The sequence below is a fragment of the Nomascus leucogenys genome, chromosome 6 (genome assembly GCF_006542625.1).
Source record: "Nomascus leucogenys isolate Asia chromosome 6, Asia_NLE_v1, whole genome shotgun sequence".
In the NCBI taxonomy this organism is placed as follows: domain Eukaryota; kingdom Metazoa; phylum Chordata; class Mammalia; order Primates; family Hylobatidae; genus Nomascus; species Nomascus leucogenys.
Genome location: NC_044386.1, coordinates 73,428,908 through 73,450,375, shown reverse-complemented (window position 1 = coordinate 73,450,375; position 21,468 = coordinate 73,428,908). Strand labels below are relative to the sequence as shown.

General features: G+C 57.8%; 1 protein-coding gene and 12 non-coding genes across 45 annotated transcripts in view; all 13 read right to left on the bottom strand.

Moving 5' to 3' along the window:
- The window catches only part of LOC100591039, a 241,888-nt gene that overhangs the window by 169,705 nt on the left and 50,715 nt on the right, over positions 1-21,468 (bottom strand). For 10 of the 33 annotated variants that reach the window (XR_004030514.1, XR_004030515.1, XR_004030516.1 and 7 more), the window contains 9 exons: positions 12,164-12,295; positions 11,738-11,783; positions 10,468-10,551; positions 9,845-9,889; positions 8,132-8,172; positions 6,277-6,321; positions 5,160-5,291; positions 2,870-2,914; positions 1,523-1,586 (listed from right to left, as the gene is read on the bottom strand). Coding sequence is in view for 24 of the 33 variants with exons in the window: in XM_030814434.1 (XP_030670294.1) it covers positions 1,523-1,586; positions 2,870-2,914; positions 5,160-5,291; positions 6,277-6,321; positions 8,132-8,172; positions 9,845-9,889; positions 10,468-10,551; positions 11,738-11,783; positions 12,164-12,295 (634 nt within the window). In the remaining 9 variants the exon portion in view is untranslated. Of the gene's footprint in view, positions 1-1,034; positions 1,080-1,497; positions 1,587-2,869; positions 2,915-4,733; positions 4,780-5,159; positions 5,292-6,276; positions 6,322-8,131; positions 8,173-9,844; positions 9,890-10,467; positions 10,552-11,737; positions 11,784-12,163; positions 12,296-12,680; positions 12,725-13,107; positions 13,240-14,010; positions 14,143-17,348; positions 17,394-17,758; positions 17,876-18,974; positions 19,107-20,394; positions 20,440-20,820; positions 20,855-21,468 lie in introns of those variants that run through there. The other 23 variants (XM_030814448.1, XM_030814447.1, XM_030814451.1 and 20 more) reach the window with 11 other exon arrangements.
- On the bottom strand, positions 1,316-1,397 carry LOC115835658. Its single transcript, XR_004030687.1, has one exon. It is a non-coding gene; the product is annotated as a small nucleolar RNA SNORD115 (small nucleolar RNA).
- On the bottom strand, positions 3,161-3,242 carry LOC115835686. Its single transcript, XR_004030715.1, has one exon. It is a non-coding gene; the product is annotated as a small nucleolar RNA SNORD115 (small nucleolar RNA).
- On the bottom strand, positions 5,023-5,104 carry LOC115835660. Its single transcript, XR_004030689.1, has one exon. It is a non-coding gene; the product is annotated as a small nucleolar RNA SNORD115 (small nucleolar RNA).
- On the bottom strand, positions 6,552-6,633 carry LOC115835656. Its single transcript, XR_004030685.1, has one exon. It is a non-coding gene; the product is annotated as a small nucleolar RNA SNORD115 (small nucleolar RNA).
- LOC115835682 lies at positions 8,417-8,498 on the bottom strand. The gene has a single exon (XR_004030711.1). It is a non-coding gene; the product is annotated as a small nucleolar RNA SNORD115 (small nucleolar RNA).
- Positions 10,133-10,214, bottom strand: LOC115835675. The gene has a single exon (XR_004030704.1). It is a non-coding gene; the product is annotated as a small nucleolar RNA SNORD115 (small nucleolar RNA).
- Positions 12,026-12,107, bottom strand: LOC115835672. Its single transcript, XR_004030701.1, has one exon. It is a non-coding gene; the product is annotated as a small nucleolar RNA SNORD115 (small nucleolar RNA).
- LOC115835661 lies at positions 12,971-13,052 on the bottom strand. Its single transcript, XR_004030690.1, has one exon. It is a non-coding gene; the product is annotated as a small nucleolar RNA SNORD115 (small nucleolar RNA).
- On the bottom strand, positions 13,873-13,954 carry LOC115835700. The gene has a single exon (XR_004030729.1). It is a non-coding gene; the product is annotated as a small nucleolar RNA SNORD115 (small nucleolar RNA).
- LOC115835695 lies at positions 15,755-15,836 on the bottom strand. The gene has a single exon (XR_004030724.1). It is a non-coding gene; the product is annotated as a small nucleolar RNA SNORD115 (small nucleolar RNA).
- Positions 17,621-17,702, bottom strand: LOC115835648. The gene has a single exon (XR_004030677.1). It is a non-coding gene; the product is annotated as a small nucleolar RNA SNORD115 (small nucleolar RNA).
- Positions 20,683-20,764, bottom strand: LOC115835655. Its single transcript, XR_004030684.1, has one exon. It is a non-coding gene; the product is annotated as a small nucleolar RNA SNORD115 (small nucleolar RNA).

Genomic DNA, 21,468 nt, shown 5'->3' with positions numbered 1-21,468 from the left:
GCATGACCCCAAGGCACGGGCCAGGGCCATTAGCCAGGTCATAGCCAGCCAAGAAGGCTGGCCCAGATGCCATGTGCCACTGTAGTCCTGGCAGTCACGTAGTCTGCTCCTGGGTGTGATGGGCTCACATCAAGACGCCCTCTCTAAGCATGCACTGGAAATCACCACTTGGGGCTGCAGGGCCACGTGCTTTCTCTGTGGGTCACCAGCTATGCTCTGCACACCTCCCATCACAGAGCTAGGCTACACTTGGCCAACCCAGAGCGACATGGTGCTCTCTCCTTTGCTTGGGCCCAAGACCCTGTCACCCTGGAGGTGATGCCATGGCTCAGAAGAAGCCTAAGCAATAAAATCCTGGGACAGGTCCCTCGACAATGGGCCTTCCCACCTCAGGAGGCCACCCTTCGCGACATTCGACCTCAGAGATAGGGTGACCCCCAGCAGGATGCCAGCTGTCCCTTGGCCCAAATCCTATGAGTCCCAAGGCTGAACTGTAGCATGACCAGGTACCAGAGCTCCACCTTGACCCAACCCCAGGGAAACAACGTCACCCTGCACCAGGCTCCAGGAGACCCAGTGGGATGGCCCATTGCTCAACAGGGATGGTCACTTTCAGGGCCATGGGTGGGGTGTGATCCTTGAATCTCTGTGACCCAACCCCATTCACATACCACTCCAGGGACCAAGAGCTCCCCTATTACCCCAGTGGTGCCCCATAGCCCCTCTGGCCTCCTTCATGTGGCCTGGGCAGTCCTGGAGACCTTACTGGAGCACTGAGTCTCAACTGGGCACTGTCCTGCATTGGGCAAAAGGAACACTTTCCTGCTTGGACCACCATCACCCTTGCAGGGCTTCAGGGAAGGCATCCTCCTTGGGTTAGATTCCTAAAAAAAGCCAGCCTCCAGGAGAACCCTTCCCTCCCAGGTGGAAATTCAGGTCTGCTCCCCGAGAAAACCCTTGTGGACTGAAGGCTGAACCTTGGGGATCCCACACGGTCTGGCTCATGACCAATGACCCCAGCAGGATCCACTCACCTATGCCAGTCAATGCCAGGGGGATGTCCTGGGTGGCAGAACTCACTGAAAGACACAAGGCAAGAACAGGAGCTCAGGAAGGAGCCACCAACTTTCCCCACACCAGGGAACTAGAGCACCAACACCAATCCCACACAGGGAGCATGGGCTGCATCACGAAGGAGCACAGAGACACACCTCCAGGTGCCCTTAAGAGCCTCCAGGTCTCTAGCCCAAAATACAGCGGCCTTGTTGGGGACCTCGGGATCCCATAATCCTCTTCCAAAATTCTCCCCTAGGTTGGGCCTCAGCGTAATCCTATTGAGCATGATTTTTAAGTCATCACCTCTCTTCAGGACAATGTAAGGTTCTCATCATTGACCCAACCCAGGGAACCCCCTCCTCGCAAAAAAACTTCCAGTGGAACCCAGATGTGCTCAGCACAGCTCAGTGCAGGAGACTAGGGTGCCAGGATGGTCTGGATCTTCAATGCACTGGGGGCTGATCACCTGGCTGATGGACACTGGCCCATGAAAAGTGGGCCCAATGGAAGTCTTCCTCCAGTCTCACCATCTAGAGGCACAGGTGGAGTACATGTGACCACCCTCCATGGGGAGAATGGGGTGTGTGCCAGCTCACACTTGCCCCCACCTCCATGGATACATGTGATGGGATCCACGCAAAATACTGACTTGTCACCGACGTAGGGCACCCTTGGCCCTCCCTGCCACCGAACCCAGGAAGGACAAGGCAGGCAGGTCACTGGGCTCAGGCAAAATGCCCAGGTTGTGCCACACTGCAGGCCCCAAGAGCACATCCACTGCCCAAAACAGCTCCCCTGCATGACCCCAGGGCAGCCCTGGGAACACTGGGCACAGGCACGGGCTACCAGCCAGGTCACGGCCAACCAAGGTGGCTGGCCCAGATGCCACGTGGCACTGCAGACCTGCAGTGGCAAAGCCTGCCCCTGGGCGTGGTGGGGGTGGGTACAGGCACCCTCTCCAAGCCTGCACCAGAAATCACATCCTGGGGCTGCAGGGCCACTTGCTTTCTCTGGTGGGTCCCCATCCATACTCCACACACCTCTCAGACACAGAGCCAGCCACACATGGCCAATTGGCAGCCACATGGTGCCCTCTCCTTTGCTTGGTCCCAAGATCCCACCACCCTGGAGGTGACAACATGGATCCTAAGCAGCCTAAGCAACAAATTCTCAGTAGAGGTCCTTCGACAGTGGGCTTTCCCACCTCAGGAGGCCACCCTTCACGAAACTCGACCTCAGAGAAAGGGTGACCCCCAGCGGGATGTGGGCTGTCCCTTGGCCCAAAGCCCATGAGTCCCAGGGCTGACCTACATTACCACCAGGTACCGACCAGAGTTCCACCTTGACCGAACCCCAGGGAAACAACACCACCCCCCACCAGGCTCCAGGAGGAGGGTCGCATTCAGGGCCATGGGTGGTGCGGCATCCTTGAATCTCTGTGACCCAACCCCATGGGCCCATTCGTGTATCACACTCTGGGGACCAAGAGCTCCCCTGCCACTCCTGTGGCACCCCGTAGCCCCACTGGGCCCCTTCATGTGGTGGGGAGGTCCTTGAGGCCTTACCGGAGCACTGAGTCTCAGCTGGGTGAAGGAACCCTTTCCTACCTGGACCACCATCCTCCCAGTAGGGCTTCAGGGAAGGCGTCCTCCTTGGTCCAATTCCCAAAAAAGCCACCCTCCTGGAGGAGCCATCTCTCCCAGGTGGCAAATCAGGTTGGCTGCCTGAGACAACCCTCGTGATCCAAAGGCTGAAACTTGGGGACCCCACATGGCCTGTCTCATGGCCCATAATCCCAGAAGGATCCACTCACCTATGTCGGTCAATGCCAGGGAGCCTGCCTGCTTGGAAGAGCTCACTGAAAGATACAAGGGGAGAACAGGGGCTCAGGGAGTAGATACCCACGTGTCCTGCCCCCAGGGAAGTGGAGCACCAATACCAATCCCGAATAGGGAGCATGGGCTGCCTCAGTGAGGAGCGCAGAGACAGAGTTGGGCCCCCTCCAGATGCCCTTCAAGACCTCCGGGTCTCCAACCCAAAATACAGTGGCCCTGTTGGGGATCTCAGGATCCCAGCGTCCTCTTCCAAAATTCTCACCTAGGCTGGGCCTCAGCGTAATCCTATTGAGCATGATTTTTAAGTCATCACTTCTTTTCAAGACAATACAAGGTTCTCATCACTGACCCAACCCAGGGCACCCTGCCTCCCTGCACATGCATCTAGCAGGACCTGGATATGGTCACCACAGTTCAGTGCAGGAGACCAGGGCATCAGGAAGGGTCAGAGCTTCAGCACACCGTGGGCTGAGCACCTGGCTGATGTACACTGTCCTGGGGCCTGTGGGCCCAACACAAGTCTTCCTCCAGGCTCACCATCTGGAGGGACAGGAGGACATGTGTCCAACCAGGGCTTCACATATCAATGCTGGGAAGGAGCTAAGTGATACTCACGCAGTGGGATCCATGCTGAACACTGACCCAACATGGACACGGGGCACCTTTGGCCCTCCCTGCCACCAAATCCTGGAAAGACAGGGCAAGCGGGTCACCTGGCTCAGGCAAGATACCTGGGATGCACCCTACTGCATGCTGCAAGAGCACCTCCATGCCAGGGCCGGTTCCCCCGCATGACCCCATGGCCATACCAGGGACATGGGGCATGGGACAGGGCCACCAACCAGCTCCTGGCCAACCAAGGAGGGTGGCCCAGATGCCAAGAGCTGCTGCAACCTGGCAGTCCCAGAGCCTGTACCTGGGCATGGTGGACGCCAGACCTGGTGCCCTCTCCAAGCCTAGGGAGCTCCAGGGCTATGTGCTTTCACTGGTGGGTCCCAATCCATACCCTGCACAACTCCAAAACACAGAGCTGGGCCACACTCAGCCAATCAGGAACCACATGGTGTCCCCTCCTTTCCGTGGGCTCAACACCCTGCCACCCTAGAGGTGACCCCATGGCTCAGAAGCAGCCTGGACAGCAAATCCCCAGGACAAGTCCCTCAACAGTAGGCCTTTCCACCTCAGGAAGCCCCCCTTCCTGCCACTGGACCTCAAGGAAGGGTTGTCCCCAGCAGGATGGAAGCTTCTCCCTTGGCCCAAAGCCCACAAGTCCCAGGGCCAGCCTGCAGCACCACTGGGTGTCAGCCAGAGCTCAGTCTTCACCCAATCTCATTGAAAGAGTGCCATCCCCCACCAGGTTCAAGGAGGTTACACTAAGATGGCCCATTGCTCAACAGGGTTGGTCCCATTCAATGCCATGGGTGTGGAGCATTCCTTGAATCTCTGCAGCCTGACCGTGTGGGCCCAGTCACTCACCCCTCTCCAGGAAGGGAGAACTCCAGTGTGACCTCCAGGGTGTGCAACATTCCCTGTGCCCCTCCTCCCCATATGCCCTGGGCAGTATTCCAGGCCTGACCTGTCCACTGAGTTTCAGCTGGGAGCTGCCCTACATTGGGGCTGAAGGAACCCCTTCCTGCCTGGACCACTGTCATCTCTGCAGGGCTTCAGGAAAGGTGTGCTCCATGGGTCAGATTCCGAAGGAAGTGGCCCTCCTGAGAAACCATCACTCCCAGGTGGAGAGTAGGTTTGCAGCCTGAGAAAACCCTAGTGGCCCAAAGGCTGAATGTCAGGGACCGCATGCTGCAACACTCATGGCCCATGACCAAAACAGGATGCACTCACCTATGCTGCTTAAGGCCAGGGGGCACCGCTTGGGCAGAAGAGCTCACTGAAAGATACAGGAGAGAATGGGGGCTCAGGAAGGAGCCTCCAATGTGCCCCGTCCCCAGAGACCTAGAGCACAGATACCAAGCCAGTACAGGGAGGCTGGGCTGCCTCATGGAGGAGCGCAGAGATAGAGTTGGGTCCACCAGAATCCCTTCAGGGCCTCAAGGTCTCCAGCCCAAAACACAGGGGCCCTGCAGGGGACTTTGGGATTCCAGAGTCCTCTTCCAAAATTCTCACCTAGGCTGGGCCTCAGCGTAATCCTATTGAGCATGATTTTTAAGTCATCACCTCTCTTCAGAACATTATAAGGTTCTCATCATTGACCCAACCTAGGACAACCCCTCCCCGTGTATACATCCAGCAGGACCAGGATATGCTCACCACAGCTCAGTGCAGGAGACCAGGGTGCCAGGAAAGGCCTGAGCTTCAGCACATCGGGGGCTGGGAACCTGGCTGACAGACACTGGCCCAGGGCCATTGGGCCCAATGCAAGTCTTCCTCCAGGCTCACCATCTGGGGGTACAGGAGGAGGACATGGGTCCAAATAGGGCCTCACATCTCCATATGAAGAAGGCATAAGAGATACCCACATAATGGGTTCCATGTGGAACACTGACCCATCATGGATGCAGGGCACCCATGGCCCTCCCTGTCACCATACCCTGAAAAAACAGGGCAGTCTGCCTGCCCTGTGACCACTGGGCATGGGCCACAGCCACCAACCCACTCCCAGCCAACCAAGGAGGGTAGCCGGAAGCTACACACCACTGCAAACCTGGCAGTCACATAGCCTGCCCCTGGATGTGGTGGGCACCCACCAAGGTGCCCTATCCAAGTGTGCACTGAAAATCACAGCCTGGGGACCCAGGCCACATGCTTTCACTGGTGGGACCCCATCCACATCCCACACACCTCCCAAACACAGAGATGGGCTACACTCGGCCAATCAAGGGCCACATAGTATCTTCTCTTTTCCTTGATCCCAAGACCCCGTGACCCTGGAGGTGACCCTATGGCTCAGAAGAAGCCTGGGTGGCAAATTCCCAGTACAGGACCTCAGACAGTGGGCCTTCCCACCTCAGAATACCACTGTTACCATCACTCAAATTTGGAGAACAGGTTACCCCCAATAGGATGCAGGCTTCTCCCTCAGCCCAAAGCCCACGGATCCCAGGCACCAGCCATACCTCAGCCTTGACCCAACCCCATTGAAACTGCACCACCCCCCACCAGGCTCAATACGTGCCACTGGGATGGCCAGTTGCTCATCAGGGTCGGCCCCATTCAGGGTCACAGGTGGGATGAGATCTTTGAACCTGTGCGACTCAAGCCTGTCAAGTCACAGATTCCCAAGGAAGCTGCCCTCCTGGAGAAACCATGCCTTCTTCACGGGAATTAGGGTCAGCTCCCTGAGGAAACCTTCATGACCCGAAGTCTGACCCTCGGCAACCCCAAGCAGCCTGGCTCATGGACCATGACAGCAGCAGGATCCACTCACCTATGTTGGTCAATGCCAGGAGGACCCCCTTGGCAGAAGAGCTCACTGAAAGACACAAGGGGAGAACCGGGGCTCAGGAAGGAGCCACCCACATGCCCCGCCCCCAAGGAACAGAAGCAACAACACCAAGCCCGCACAGGGAACCTGGGTTGCTACACGGAGGAGCACAGAGAAAGAGTTGAGCCACCTCCAGATGCCCTTCAGGGCCTCCAGGCCTCCAACTTAAAATACAGTGGCCCTGCCAGAAGTCTGTTTCCAAATTTGTCACTTAGGGTGGGCCTCAGTGTAATCCTATTGAGCATGATTTTTAAGTCATCACCTCTCTTCAGGACAATATAAGGTTCTCATCATTGACCCAACCCAAGACACCCCCCTTCCCACATATGCATCCAGTGGAACCCGGATGTGCTCACCACAGCTCAGTGCAGGAGACCAGGGCACCACGAAGGGCTGGAGCTTCAGCACACCAAGGGCTGAACACCTGGCTGATGGACACTGGCCCAGGAAAAGCGAGCCCAACAGAAGTCTCACCATCTGGGGGAACAGGTGGAGGACATGCGACCACCCTTCATGTGGAGAAGGGGGTGGCGGGTGCCAGCTCACGTTTGCTCCCCCTCCATGGACACGTGATGATATCCATGTGAAATACTGACTCATCACCTACGCTGGGCACTCCTGGTCCTCCCTACCACCGAACCCGGGAGTGGCAAGGCAGGCAGGTCACTGGGCTCAGGCAAAATGCCCAGGCTGTGCTGTACTGCAGGACCCAAGAGCACCTCCACTAGCAAAAACAGCTCCCCTGCAGCACCCTAGAGCTGCCCTGGGAACACTGGGCACAGGCCCAGGCCACCAGCCAGGTCATGGCCAACCAAGGAGGCTAGCCCAGATGCCACGCGCCACTGCAGACCTGACAGTGGCATAGCCTACCTCTGAGCCTGGTACTTGGGCATAAAGGCACCCTCTCCAAGTGTGCACCAGAAATCACAGCCTTGGGCTGCAGGGCCACTTGCTTTCTCTGGTGGGTCCCCATTCATACTCTACATACCTCCCAGACACAGAGCCAGTCACACTTGGCCTATCTGCAGTGACATGGTGCCCTCTCCTTTGCTTGGTCCCAAGACCCTGCCACCCTGGAGGTGACACCAAGCAGCCTGAGCAACAAATTCTCAGTACAAGTGCCTCAATAGCGGGCCTTCCCAACTCAGGAGGCCACCCTTCACCACACTCGACCATGGAGAAAGGGTGGTCCCCAGCGGGATGCGGGCTGCCCCTTGGCCCAAAGCCCACGAGTCCCAGGGCTGACCTGCAGCACCACCAGGTACCAGCCAGAGCTCCGCCTTGACCCAACCCCAGGAAAACAACGCTGCCTCCCACCAGGCTCCAGGAGACCCACTGGGATGGCCCATTGATCAACAGGGATGGTTGCATTCAGGACCATGGTGTGGTGCAATCCTTAAATCTCTGAGACCCAACCGAATAGGCCCATTCATGCACCACACTCTGAGGACCAAGAGCTCCCCTGTTACCCCCGTGGCACCTCGTAGCCCCTCTGGCCCCCCTCATGTGGCCTGGGCAGTTCTGGAGGCCTTACTGGAGCACTGAGTCTCAGCTGGGTGCTGCCCTGCATTGAGCAGAAGGAACTTTCCTGCCTGGACCACCATCACCCTTGCAGGGCTTCAGGGAAGGCATCCTCCTTGGGTCCGATTCCCAAAAAAGTCGCCCTCCAGGAGAACCCTTCCCTCCCAGGTGGAAATTCAGGTCTGCTCCCTGAGAAAACTGTTGCCCAAAGGCTGAATCTCTGGGACCCCCCCCATGGTCTGGTTCATGACCCATGACCCCAGCAGAATCCACTCACCTATGTCAGTCAATGCCAGGGGGACCTCCTGGGTGGAAGATCTGAAAGGCACAAGGTGAGAACAGAGGCTCAGGAGGAAGCCACCCATGTTCCCAGCCCCCAGGGAACCATAGCACCAACACCAATCCCGCAAAGGGAGACTGGGCTGCCTCACAGAGGAGTGCAGAGACAGGTTGGCCACCTCCAGATGCCCTTCAGAGCCTCCAGGTCTCCAGTTCAACATACAATGGCCCTGCAAAGAACCTTGGGATCCCAGCATCCACTTCCAAAATTCTCCCCTAGGCTAGGCCTCAGCGTAATCCTATTGAGCATGATTTTTAAGTCATCATCTCTCTTCAGGGCAATATCAGATTCTCATCATTGACCCAATCCAGGGAACCCCCTCCCCGCACAAACATCCAGTGCAACCCAGATGTGATCACCACAGCTCAGTGCAGGAGACCAGGGTGCCAGGAAGGGTCAGAGTTTCAGTGCACCAGGGGCTGAGCACCTGGCTGACAGACATTGGCCTGGGGCCTGTGGGCCCAACACAAGTCTTCCTCCAGGCTTACCATCTGGAGGGCCAGGAGGAGGAAATGTGTCTAACCAGGGCCTCACACATCAATGTAGAGAAGGGGCTAAGGGATACTCATGTGATGGGATCCATGCTGAACACAGATCCCTCACAGACACTGAGAACCCTTGGCCCTCCCTGCCACCAAACCCTGGAAAGACAGGGCAAGCGTGTCACCTGGCTCAGGCAAGATGCCTGGGCAGCACCCTACTGCAGGCCCCAAGAGCACCTCCACTGCGAGGGCCTGCTCCCACACACAACCCCAGGGCCATGCCAGGGACACAGGGCACAGGACAGGGCCACCAACCAGCTCCTGGCCAACCAAGTATGGTGGCCCAGATGCCAAGAGCCGCTGTAGACTTGGATGTCCAAGAGATTGCACCTAGGTGTGGTAGGTGCTGGCCCTGGTGCCCTCTCCAAGCCTAGGGGCTTCCAGGATCACAAGGCTTTCTACGGTGGGTCTCAATCCATGCCCTGCCCAACTCTGACACACAGAGCCAGGTCACACTCAGCCAATCAGGAACAACACAGTGTCTTTTCCTTTCTTGGGCTCAAGACCCTGCCACCCTGAGGTGACCCCAAGGCTCAGAAGCAGACTGGGCAGCAAATTCCTAGAACAGTCCCTCGACAACTGGCCTTGCCATCTCAGAAGGACACCCTTTTCACCACTGGACCTCAAGGAAGGCTTGTCCCCACCAGGATCAGAGCTGCTCCCTTGGCCCAAAGTCCACAAGTCCCAGGGCCTGCAGCACCACCAGGTGCCAGCCAGAGCTCAGCCTTGACCCAACCTCATTGAAACAGTACCATCCCCCACCAGGCTCAAGGAGGTACCACTAAGATGGCCCATTGCTCAACAGGGTTGATCCCATTCAAGGCCATGGGTGTGGAGCATTCCTTGAATCTCCACAGCCTGACCGTGTGAATCCAGTCACTCATCCCTCTCCAGGGAGGGAGAACTCCAGTGTGACCTCCAGGGCACACTGCATCCCCTGTGCCCCACTCCATGTCCCGTGGGCAATACTCGAGGCCTGACCTGCCCACTGGGTTTCAGCTGGGAGCTGCCCTACATTGGGCTGAAGGAATCCTTTCCTGCCTGGACCACTGTCGGGGACCCCACACTGCATCACTCATGGCCCATGACCAAAACAGGATGCACTCACCTATGCCGCTCAAGGCTAGGGGGGTCACTTGGGCAGAAGAGCTCACTGAAAGACACAGGGGAGAATAGGGGCTCAGGAAGGAGCCTCCAACATACCCCGTCACCAGGGACCAAGAGCCCGGATACCAAGCCAGCACAGGGAGCCTGGGCTGCCTCACAGAGGAGCGCAGAGACAGGGTTGGGCCCACAAGATGCCCTTCAGGGCCTCAAGGTCTCCAGCCCAAAATACAGCTGCTCTGTCAGGGACCTCAGAATCACAGCATTCTCTTCCAAAATTATCACCTAGGCTGGGCCTCAGCGTAATCCTAGTGAGCATGATTTTTAAGTCATCACCTTTCTTCAGGACAATATAAGGTTCTCATCACTGACCCAACCCAAGGCACCCTCCTGCCCCCCGCACATGCATCCAGTAGGACCCAGATGCTCAGTGCAGGAGCCGAGGGCACCACGAAGGTCCTGAGCTTCAGCGCACTGGGGGCTGGGTGCCTAGCTGACTGACATTGGCCCAGGGATAGTGGGCCCAACATAAATTTTCCTCCGGGGTCACCATCTGGGGAGACAGGAGGAAGACATGTGTCCAAACTGACCTCCATGTGGGGAAGGGGGTCGGGGGTGCCAGCTCACCTTTGCTCACCCTCCATGGACACATGTGATGAGTTCAATGTGAAATACTGACTCGTTAAGTACGCGGTACACTGTTGGCTCTCCCTACCACAGAACCCAGAAAGGAAAGGGCAGGTGGGTCACTGGGCTTGAGCAAAACGCCCAGGCTGCATCGTATTGCAGGCCCCGAGAGCACCTCCACTGTCCAAAATGGCTCCCCTGCATGACCCCAGTGCTGCACTGGGACTGTTGGGCACAGACCTGGGCCACCAGCCAGGTCGCGGCCAACCAAGGAGGCTAGCCCAGATGTCACACCCTGCTGCAGACCTGATAGTTGCATAGCCTGTCACTGGGCATGAAGGGCACGCATCCAGGCAACCTCTCCAAGTGTGCAACAGAAATCACAGCCTGGTGCTGCAGGGCCACGTGCTTCCTCTGGTGGGTCCCCATCCATGCTCTGTAAACCTCCCACACACAGAGACAGCCACATGGCCAACCAGGAGACACTTGGTGACCTCTGCTTTGCTTGGGCCCAAGACCCTGCCACCCTGGATGTGACCCCAAAGCTCAGAAGAAGCTTGAAAGACAAATTCCTGGGACACGTCCCTTGACAGCAGGCCTTTCCACATCAGGAGGCCACTCTTCCAGACACTTGACGTCGGAAAAAGGGTGACCCCCAGTGGGATGAGGGCTCCCCCTTGGCCCAATGCCCATGAGTCCCAAGGCTGACCTGCAGAAGCCACCAGGTGCTGGCCAGAGCTCTGCCTTGACCCAACCCCAGGGAAACAATGCCACCCCCTCCCCTCCACCAGGCTCCAGGAGACTCACTGGGATGGCCCATTGCTCAACAAGGACGGTCCTATTCAGGGCCATGGTGGTGCGTGATCCTTTGATCTCCACAATCCAACCCAAGAGGCCCATTTGTGCATGACACACCGAATACTGAGACCTCCTATGTGACCCCCATGGCACCCAGAGTTCCTCTGTCCCCCTCATGTGGCCTTGGAAATCCTCGAGGCCTGACCTGAGCATCGACTCTCAGCTATGAGCTGCCCTGCGTGGGGTGGAAGGGACCCTTTCCTGCCTGGACCACCATCATGCCCACAGGGCTTCAGGGAAGGCATTCCCCTTGGATCCAATTCCCAAAATAGCCACCCTCCTGGAGAACCTACGCCTCCCCAGTGGTAATTCAGGTCGGTTCCCTGAGAAAACCCTCGTGACCAGAAGGGGGAACCCTGGTGACCCCACGTGGCCTGGCTCATGGCCCATGACCCCAGCAGGATCCACTCACCCATTGCCCGTCAATTCCAGGAGGCCCGCCTGGGCAGAAGAGCTCACTGAAAGACACAAAGGGAGACAGGGGCTCAGTAAAGAGCTACCAATATTCCCTGGCCTGGGGAACTGGAGCCCCAACACCAAGCCCACAAAAGGAGTCTGGGCTGCCTCACAGAGGAGCACGGAGACAGGTTGGGCCACCTCCAATGACCTTCAGGGCTTCAAGGTCTCCAGATCAAAATACAGGGTCCCTGCAGGGGACTTGGGGATCCCAGTGTCCTCTTCCAAAATTCTCATCTAGGCTGGGCCTCAGCGTTATCCTATTGAGCATGATTTTTAAGTCATCACCTCTCTTCAGAACATTATAAGGTTCTCATCATTGACCCAACCCAAGGCACCCACCTCCCTGCACATGCATCCAGCAGGACCAGGATATGCTCACCACAGCTCAGTGCAGGAGACCAGGGTGCCAGGAAAGGCCTGAGCTTCAGCACATCGGGGGCTGGGAACCTGGCTGACAGACACTGGCCCAGGGCCATTGGGCCCAATGCAAGTCTTCCTCCAGGCTCACCATCTGGGGGTACAGGAGGAGGACATGTGTCCAAATAGGGCCTCACATCTCCATATGAGGAAGGGATAAGAGATACTCATGTAATGGGTTCCATGTGGAACACTGACCCATCACAGATGCAGGGCACCCTTGGCCGTCCCCGTCACCATACCCTGAAAAACAGGGCAGTCTGCCTGCCCTGTGACCACTAGGCATGGGCCACGGCCTCCAACCAGCTCCCGGCCAACCAAGGAGGGTAGCTCGGAAGCTACGCACTGTTGCAAACCTGGCAGTCACATGGTGGGAATTCAGGTCGGTTCCCTGAGGAACCCTCAGGGCCTGAAGTCTGACCCTCAGCAAACCCATGCGGCCTGGCTCATGGCCCATGATGCCAGCAGGATCCACTCACCTATGTTGGTCAATGCCAGGGGAACCCCTTGGCAGAAGAGCTCACTGAAAGACACAAGGGGAGAACCAGGGCTCAGGGAGGAGCCATCAATGTGCCCCGTCACTGGGGAAGAGGAGCGCAAACACCAAGCCCACAAAGGGAGCCTGGGTTGCCTCACAGAGGAGCGCAGAGAAAGCATTGGGCCACCTCCAGATGCCCTTCAGGGCCTCCAGGTCTTCAACCCAAAATACAGCGGCCCTGCCGGAAATCTTGGGATCCCGGCATCCTCTGCCAAAATTCTCACCTAGGTTGGGCCTCAGCGTAATCCTATTGAGCATGATTTTTAAGTCATCACCTCTCTTCAGGTCAATATAAGGTTCTCATCATTGACCCAACCCAGAGAACCCCCTCCCCACACAAACATCCAGTGAAACCCAGATGTGCTCACCACAGCTCAGTGCAGGAGACCAGGGCGCCAGGAAGGGCTGGAGCTTCAGTGCACCGCGGACTGAGCACCTGGGTGATGGACACTGGCTCAGGAAAAGCAGGCCCAATGGAAGTCTTCCTCAAGTCTCACCATCTGGGGGCACAGGTGGAGGATGTGTGACCACCCTCCATGCGGAGAAGCGGGTGTTGGGTGCCAGCTCATTCCTGCTTTCCCTCCATGGACACATGTGATGAGATCCACACAAAATGCTGACTCGTCACTGACGCAGGGCACCCTTGGACCTCCCTGCCACCGAGCCCAGGAAGGACAAGGCAGGCAGGTCACTGGTCTCAGGTAAAAGGCCCAGGCTGTGCCATACTTCAGGCCTGGAGAGCACCTCCACTGCCCAAAACAGCTGCCCCGTTTGATGCCAGGGCTGCCCTGGGACCACTGGGCACAGGCTCGGGCCACCAGCCAGGTCATGAACAACCAAGGAGGCTAATCAATGCCAAGGTGCCCACCTGGGCAGAAAAAGCTCACTGAAAGACACAAAGGGAGAACAGGGGCTCAGGAAAGAGCCACCAACTTGTTCCATCCCCAGGGTACCAGAGCACCAACACCAAGGCCAGACAGGGAGCCTGGGGACCCTCATGCAGGAGCACAGAGACAGGGTTGGGCCCACTCCAGATGCCCTTTCAGGGCCTCCAGGTCTCCAGCCCAAAACACAGTGGCTCTGCCAGGGATCGCAGGATCCCAACGTCCTCTTCCAACATTCTCACTTAGGCTGGGCCTAAGTGTAATCCTACTGAGCATGATTTTTAAGTCATCACCTCTCTTCAGAAGAATATAAGGTTCTCATTACCAGCCCAACCCAGGGCACCCCCCTCCCCATGCATGCATCCAGCAAGACCCGGTTGTGCTCACCAAAGCTCAGTGCAAGAGACCAGGGAACGAGGAAGGGTCCGAGCTTCAGTGCACTGGGAGATGAGCACCTGGATGATGAACACTGGCCCAGGGACTTCAGGCCCAACTCAAGTCTTTCTTCAGGGTCACCATCTGTAGGGACAGGAGGAAGACATGTGTCCAACCAGGGCCTCATGTATCAATGTACAGAAGGTGGGTAGGGGATACCCTGGTAATGGGATCCTTACAGAACACTGACCCAACATGGACGCAAAGCAGCCTTGGCCCTCCCTGCCACCAAACCCCGGAAAGACAGGGCAAGTGGGTTACTGGGCTGGGGCAAGAGGCCTGGGCTGTGCCCTACTGCAGGCCCCAAGAACACCTCCACTGCCCGGGCCAGATCCCCTGAACAACCCCAGGGTCGCATCGGGACCATGGGGCACGGGCCAAGGCAGCCAACCTGCTCAAGGTTGGTTGAGCCAAGGAGGGTGGTCCTGATGCCAGGAGCCACTCCAGACCTGGCAGTCACAGAGCCTGCCCCTGGGCATGGTAGGGCCACCCTGGTGCCCACTCCAAGCACGCATCAGAAATCAAAGCCCGGGGGCCTCCACGGCTAGACTCTTTCTCTGATGAGTCCCCATCCATGCCCTGCACACCTCCCACACACAGAGCCAGACCACACTCAGCCAATCGGAAACCACATGGTGTCCTCTCCTTCCCTTGGGCTGAAAACTCCGCCATCCTGGAGGTGACCCCATAGCTCAGAAGCAGCCTAGGTGGCAAATTCCCAGGACAGGTCCCTTGACAGCAGGTCTGCCCACCTCAGGAGGCCACCCTTCCTGCCACTGGACTTCAAGGAAGGGATTACCCCAGTGGGATGGGAGTTGTCCCCTTGGCCTAAAGCCCATGAGCCCCAGGGCCGGCCTGCAGCACCACCAGGCACCAGCCAGCGCTCAGCCTTGACCCAATCACATTGAAACAGCACTGCCCCCTACCAGGCTCAAGGAAGCACCACCAAAATGGCCCATTGCTCAACAGGGTTGGTCCCATTCAGGGCCATGGGTGGGTAGCATTCCTTGAGTCTCCGCAGCCTGATGGTGTGGACCCTATCACCCACCCCTCTTGGGGAAAGAACTCCAGCATGACTCCCAGGGCACCCCAAAGCCCCTGTGGCCCCCCATCATGTGGCCTGGGCAGTCCTCAAGCCTGATCTGCCCACCTGGTTTCAGGTGGGAACTGCCCTACATTAGGCTGAAGGAACCCTTTCCTGCCTAGACCACCATCACCCTGCAGAGCTTCAGGAAATGCGTGCTCCTAGGGTCAGATGCCCAAGGAAGTGACCCTCCTGGAGGAACCATCCCTCCCGGTGAGTAATCGTTTGGCTCCCTGAGAAAACTCTAGTGGCCTGAAGGCTGATTCTCAACAAGCCCATGCTGCCTCACTCACGGCCCATGACCCCAACAGGATGCACTGACCTATGCCACTCAAAGCCAGGGGCCCCACCTGGGTAGAAGAGCTCACTGAAGGACACAGGGAAGAAGGAGTGCTCAGGAAGGGGCACCAAATTGCCCTGTCCCTGGAGAAGCGGAGCACAGACACCAAGCCCACAAGGGGAGCCTGGGCTGCCTCATGAAGGAGCACAGAGACAGGATTGGGCCCCCCCAAGACGCCCTTCAAGTTCTCAAGTTCTCCAGTGCAAAATAAGTGTGGCCTTGCTGGAGATCTTGGGATCCCTGCATCATCTTCCCTAATTCTTACCTATCCTGGGCTTCAGTGTAATCCTATTTAGCATGATTTTTAAGTCATCACCTCTTTTCAGGACAATATAAGGTTCTCATCATCAGCCCATCCCAGGGCGCACCCCCGCCCCATGCATGCATCCAGCAGGACCCGGATGGGCTCACCCTTGCTTAGTGCAGGAGCCGAGCATTCCAGGAAAGGCCCAAGCTTCAGTGCACTTAGAGCTGGACACCTGGCTGACTCACACTGGCCCAAGAACAGAGGGCCCAAGGCAAGTCTTCCTTCCGTCTCACCATCTGGGGGACAGCAGGAAGATATGTGTCCAAACTGACCTCCATGTGGGGAAGGCAGTAGTGGGTGGGGGCTCACATTTGCTTGCCCTCCACGGACACATGTTATGAGATCCATGTGAAGTACTGACTCATCACCAACGCAGGGTACCCTTGGCCCTCCCTGCCACCAAGCCCTGGAGGAACAGGGCAGGTAGGTCACTGGGCTCAGGCAAAATGCATGGGTTGCGCCATACTGCAGGCCCTGAGTCTACCTCCACTGCCACAGATGGATCCCCACATGACCCCAGGGCCCCCTGACACCAATGGGCATGGGCCAGGGCCATGAGCCAGCTCATGGCCAACAAAGGTGGCTGGCCCAGATGCCACACACCACTGCAGATCTAGCTATCACATAGTCTGCCCCTGGGCGTGTTGGGCACACATCAAGATGCCGTCTCCAAGTGTGCATGGAAATCACAACCTAGAGCTACAGGGCCATGTGCTTTCTCTGGTGGGTCACCATCCATGCTCTGCACACCTCACACACACAGAGCTGGGCCTCACTTGCCCAATCTGGAGGAACATGGTGCCCTTCCCAAGATCCCATCACCCTGGAGGTGACACCATGGCTCAGAAGCAGCCTGAGCAATAAAATCCTAGGACAGGTCCCTCGACAGTGAGCCTTCCCCCTTCAGGAGGCCAACTTTCACAACACCTGACCTCGGAGATAGGATGACCCCCAGCGGGATGCAGGCTGCCCCTTGGTCAAAAGCCCAAGAGTCCCAGGGCTGACCTGCGGCACCACCAGGTGCCGGCCAGAGCTCTACCTTAACCCAGTCACAGGGAAACAACTCCACCCTCCACCAGGCTCCAGGAGACCCACTGAGATTGCCCATTGCTAAACAGGGACAGTCGCATTCAGGGCCATAGGTGGGGCACCATCCTTGAATCTCCACAACCCAACACCATAGGTCGATTCACGCACCACACTCTGGGGACCAAGAGGTCACCGTTAACCCCGTGGTGCCCCGTAGCCCCTCTGGCCCCCCTCACGTAGCCTGGGCAGTCCTTGAGGCCTTACTGCAGCACCGAGCCTTAACTAGGCACTGTCCTATGTTAGGCAGAAGGAAACCTTTCCTGCCTGGACCACCATCACCCCTTCAGGGCTTCAGAGAAGGTGTCTTCCTTGGGTTCGATTCCAAAAAGCCTGCCTTCCAGGAGAACCTTTCCGTCTCAGGTGGAAATTCAGGTCAGCTCCCTGAGAAAACGCTTGTGGTCCAAAGGCTGATCCTTGGGGACCCCACATGGTCTGGCTCATGATCCATAACACCAGCAGGATCCACTCACCTATGCCAGTCTATGCCAAGGGGCCCTCCTAGGTGAAAGAGCTCACTGAAAGACAAAGGCGAAAACGGACTCAGGAAGGAGCCACCAACATTCCCTGCCCCCAGGGAACTGGAGCACCGACACCAAGCCCACACAGGGAACCTAGAGCACAGAGACAGGTTGGGCCACCTCCAGATGCCCTTCAGAGCCTCCAGGTCTCAGGTCCAAAATACAGTGGCCCTGTTGGGGACCTTAGGATCCCAGCATCCTTTTCCAAAATTCTCCCCTAGGCTGGGCCTCAGCGTAATCCTATTGAGCATGATTTTTAAGTCATCACCTCTCTTCAGGACAATATAAGGTTCTCATCATTGACCCAACCCAGGGCACCCCCCTTCCCGCACATGCATCCAGTGGAACCCGGATGTGCTCACCACAGCTCAGTGCAGGAGACCAGGGCACCAGGAAGGGCTGGAGCTTCAGCGCATCGAGGGCTGAGCACCTGGCTGACACTGGCCCAGGAAAAGTGAGCCCAACAGAAGTCTTACCATCTAGGGGAACAGGTGGAGAACATGTGACCACTCTCCATGTGGAGAAGGGGGTGTTGGGTGCCAGCTCACACTTGCTCCCCGTCCATGGACACATGTGATGAGATCCATGCGAAATACTGACTCATCACCTGTGCCGGTGTCTCTCCCTGCCACCGAACCCGGGAAGGACAAGGCAGGTAGGTCACTGGGCTCAGGCAAAATGCCCAGGGTATGCGGGACTGCAGGACCCAAGAGAACCTCCACTGGCCAAAACGGCTCCTCCGCATGACCCCAGAATTGCCCTGGGACCACTGGGCACAGGTCCGGGCCACCAGCCAGGTCACAGCCAACCAAGGAGGTTGGCCCAGATGCTACACACTACTGCAGACCTGACAGTGGCACAGACTGCCCCGGGCATGGTGGGCACGTGTACAGGCACCCTCTCCATGCAGGCACCAGAAAAGATAGCCTGGGGCCTCAGGGCCACTTGTTTTCTCTGGTGGGTCCCCATCCATACTCCACATACCTCCCAGACATATAGCCAGTCACACATAGCCAATCCAGAGTCTCATGCTGCCCTCTCCTTTGCTTGGTCCCAAGACCCCACCACCCTGGAGGTGACACCATGGCTCCCATGCAGCCTGAGCAACAAACTCCCAGTACAGGTGCCTCAATAGCGGGCCTTCCCAACTCAGGAGGCCACCCTTCACAACACGTGGGTGACCCCCAGCGGGATGCGGGCTGTCCCTTGGCCCAAAGCCCATGAGTCCCAGGGCTGACCTGCAGCACCACCAGGTGCCAACCAGAGCCAACCTTGACCCAACCCCAGGGAAACAACTCCGCCCCCCAACCAGGCTCCAGGAGACACGCTGAGATGGCCCATTGCTCAACAGGGATGGTCGCATTCAGGGCCATGTGTAGAGCAGGATCCTTGAATCTCTGCTACCCAACCCCATGGGCCCATTCACACACCACACTCCAGGGACCAAGAGCTCCCTTGTTACCCCATGGCACTCTGTAGCCCCTCTGGCCCCCCTCATGTGGCCCTGTTCTCATCATTGCCCCAACCCAGGGAACCCCCTCCCTGCACAAACATCCAGTGGAACCTGGATGTGCTCACCACAGCACAGTTCAGGAGAGCGGGGTGCCAGGAAGGGTCAGAGTTTCAGCCCACGGGGGGCTGAGCACCTGGCTGACAGACACTGACCCTCAGCCTGCAGGTCCAACACAAGTCTTCCTCCAGGCTCACCATCTGGAGGGACAGGAGGAGGACATGTGTCCAACCAGGGCCTCACATATCAATGTAGAGAAGGGGCTAAGGGATACCCACGTGATGGGATCCATGCTGTACACTGACCCAACACGGATGTGGGGCATCCTTGGCCCTCTCTGCCACCAAACCCTGGAAAGACAGGGCAAGCAAAAAGTGCTGGCTCAGGCAAGATGCCTAGGCTGTACCCTACTGCAGGCCCCAAGAGCACCTCCACTGCACAGGCCAGCTCCCACACATGACTCCACGGCCATACCAGGGACACAGGGCACAGGACAGGGCCATCAACCAGCTCCTGGCCAACCAAGGTGGTTGGCCAGATGCCAAAAGCCGCTGCAGACCTGGCCCTCCCACAGTCAGCACCTGAGCATTGTAGGCACTGGCCCTGGTGCCCTCTCCAAGCCTGGGGGGCCCCTGGGCCACACTTTCTCTGGTGGGTCCCCATCCATGCCCTGCCTAACTCCGATATACAGAGCCCGGCTATACTCAGCCAATCAGGAACCAGATGGTGTCTTCTTCTTTCCTTGGGCACAAGACCCTGCCACCCTGAGGTGACTCCAAGGCTCAGAAGCAGCCTGGGTGGCAAATTCCCTTGACAGCAGGCCTTCTCACCTCAGGAGGACACTCTTTTCACCACTGGACCTCAAGGAAGAGTTGTCCCCAGCAGGATCGGAGCTGCCCCCTTGACCGAAGGCCCCCAAGTCCCAGGACCTGCAGCACCACCAGGTGCCAGCCAGAGCTCAGTCTTCACCCAAACTCACTGAAACAGTGCCGTCCCTCACCAGATTCAAGGAGGTACCACTAAGATGGCCCATTGCTCAACAGGGTTGGTCCCATTCAAGGTCATGGGTGTGGAGCATTCCTTGAATCTTCACAGCCTGACTGTGTGGGCCCAATCACTCACCCCTCTCCAGGGAGAGAGAACTCCAGTGTAACCTCTAGGGTGCACCACATTCCCTGTGCCCCTCTTCCCCATGTGCCCTGGACAGTACTCCAGGCCTGACCTGTCCACCGAGTTTCAGCTGGGAGCTGCCCTACGTTGGGCTGAAGGAACCCTTTGCTGCCTGGACCACTGTCACCCCTGCAGGGCTTCAGGAAAGACATGCTCCTTGGGTCAGATTCCCAAGGAAGTGGCCCTCCTGGAGAAACCATCCCTCCCTGGTGGGGAGTAGGTTGGCAGCCTGAGAAAACCCTAGTTGTCTGAAGGCTGAATGTCGGGGACCCCATGCTGCATCACTCGTGGCCCATGACCAAAACAGGATGTACTCACCCATGCCGCTCAAGGCCGCCGGGACCACTTGGGCAGGAGAGCTCACTGAAAGACACAGGGGAGAACGGGGGCTCAGGAAGGAGACTCCAACGTGCCCCGTCACCAGGGACCTGGAGCCTGGATACCAAGCCAGCACAGGGAGCCTGGGCTGCCTCACGGAGGAGCGCAGAGATAGGGTTGGGCCCACCAGATGCCCTTCAGGGCCTCGAGGTCTCCAGCCCAAAATACATTTACTCTGTCAGGGACCTCAGAATCCCAGCATCCTCTTCCAAAACTCTCACCTAGGCTGGGCCTCAGCGTAATCCTATTGAGCATGATTTTTAAGTCATCACCTCTCTTCAGGACAATATAAGGTTCTCATCATCGACCCAACCTGCAGTACGCCGCTCCGTGCACATGCATCCAGCAGGACCCAGATGGGCTCACCGTAGCTCAGTGCAGGAGCCAAGGGTGCCAGAAGGGCCCAAGCTTCAGTGCACCAGGGACTGGGCACCTGGCTGACATTGGCCCAGTGACAGCGGGCCCAACACAAGTTTTCCTCCGGGGTCTCCATCTGGGGAGACAAGAGGAAGACATGTGTCCAAACTGACTTCCATGTGGAGAAGGAGGTCAGGGGTGCCAGCTCACCCTTGCTCGCCCTCCATGGACACATGTGATGAGTTCAATGTGAAATGCTGACTCATCAAGTACATGGAGCACCTGTGGCCCTCCCTTCCACCGAACCTGGAGAGGACAGGGCAGGTGGGTCACTGGGCTTGAGCAAAATGCCTAGGCTGTGCTGCACTACAGGCCCCAAGAGCACCTCCACTGTTCAAAATGGCTCCCCTGCATGACCCCAGGGCTGCCCCAGGGCCACTAGGCACAGACCCGGGCCACCAACCAGGTCATGGCCAACCAAGGAGGCTGGCCCAGATGTCACACCCCACCGAAGACCTGGTAGTTGCATAGCCTGCTCCGGGCGTGGCGCGCTTGTCCAGGCACCCTGTCCAAGCATGCAACAGAAATCATAGCCTGGAGCTGCAGTGCCACGTGCTTTCTCTGGTGGGTCCCCATCCATACTCTGCACACCTCCCA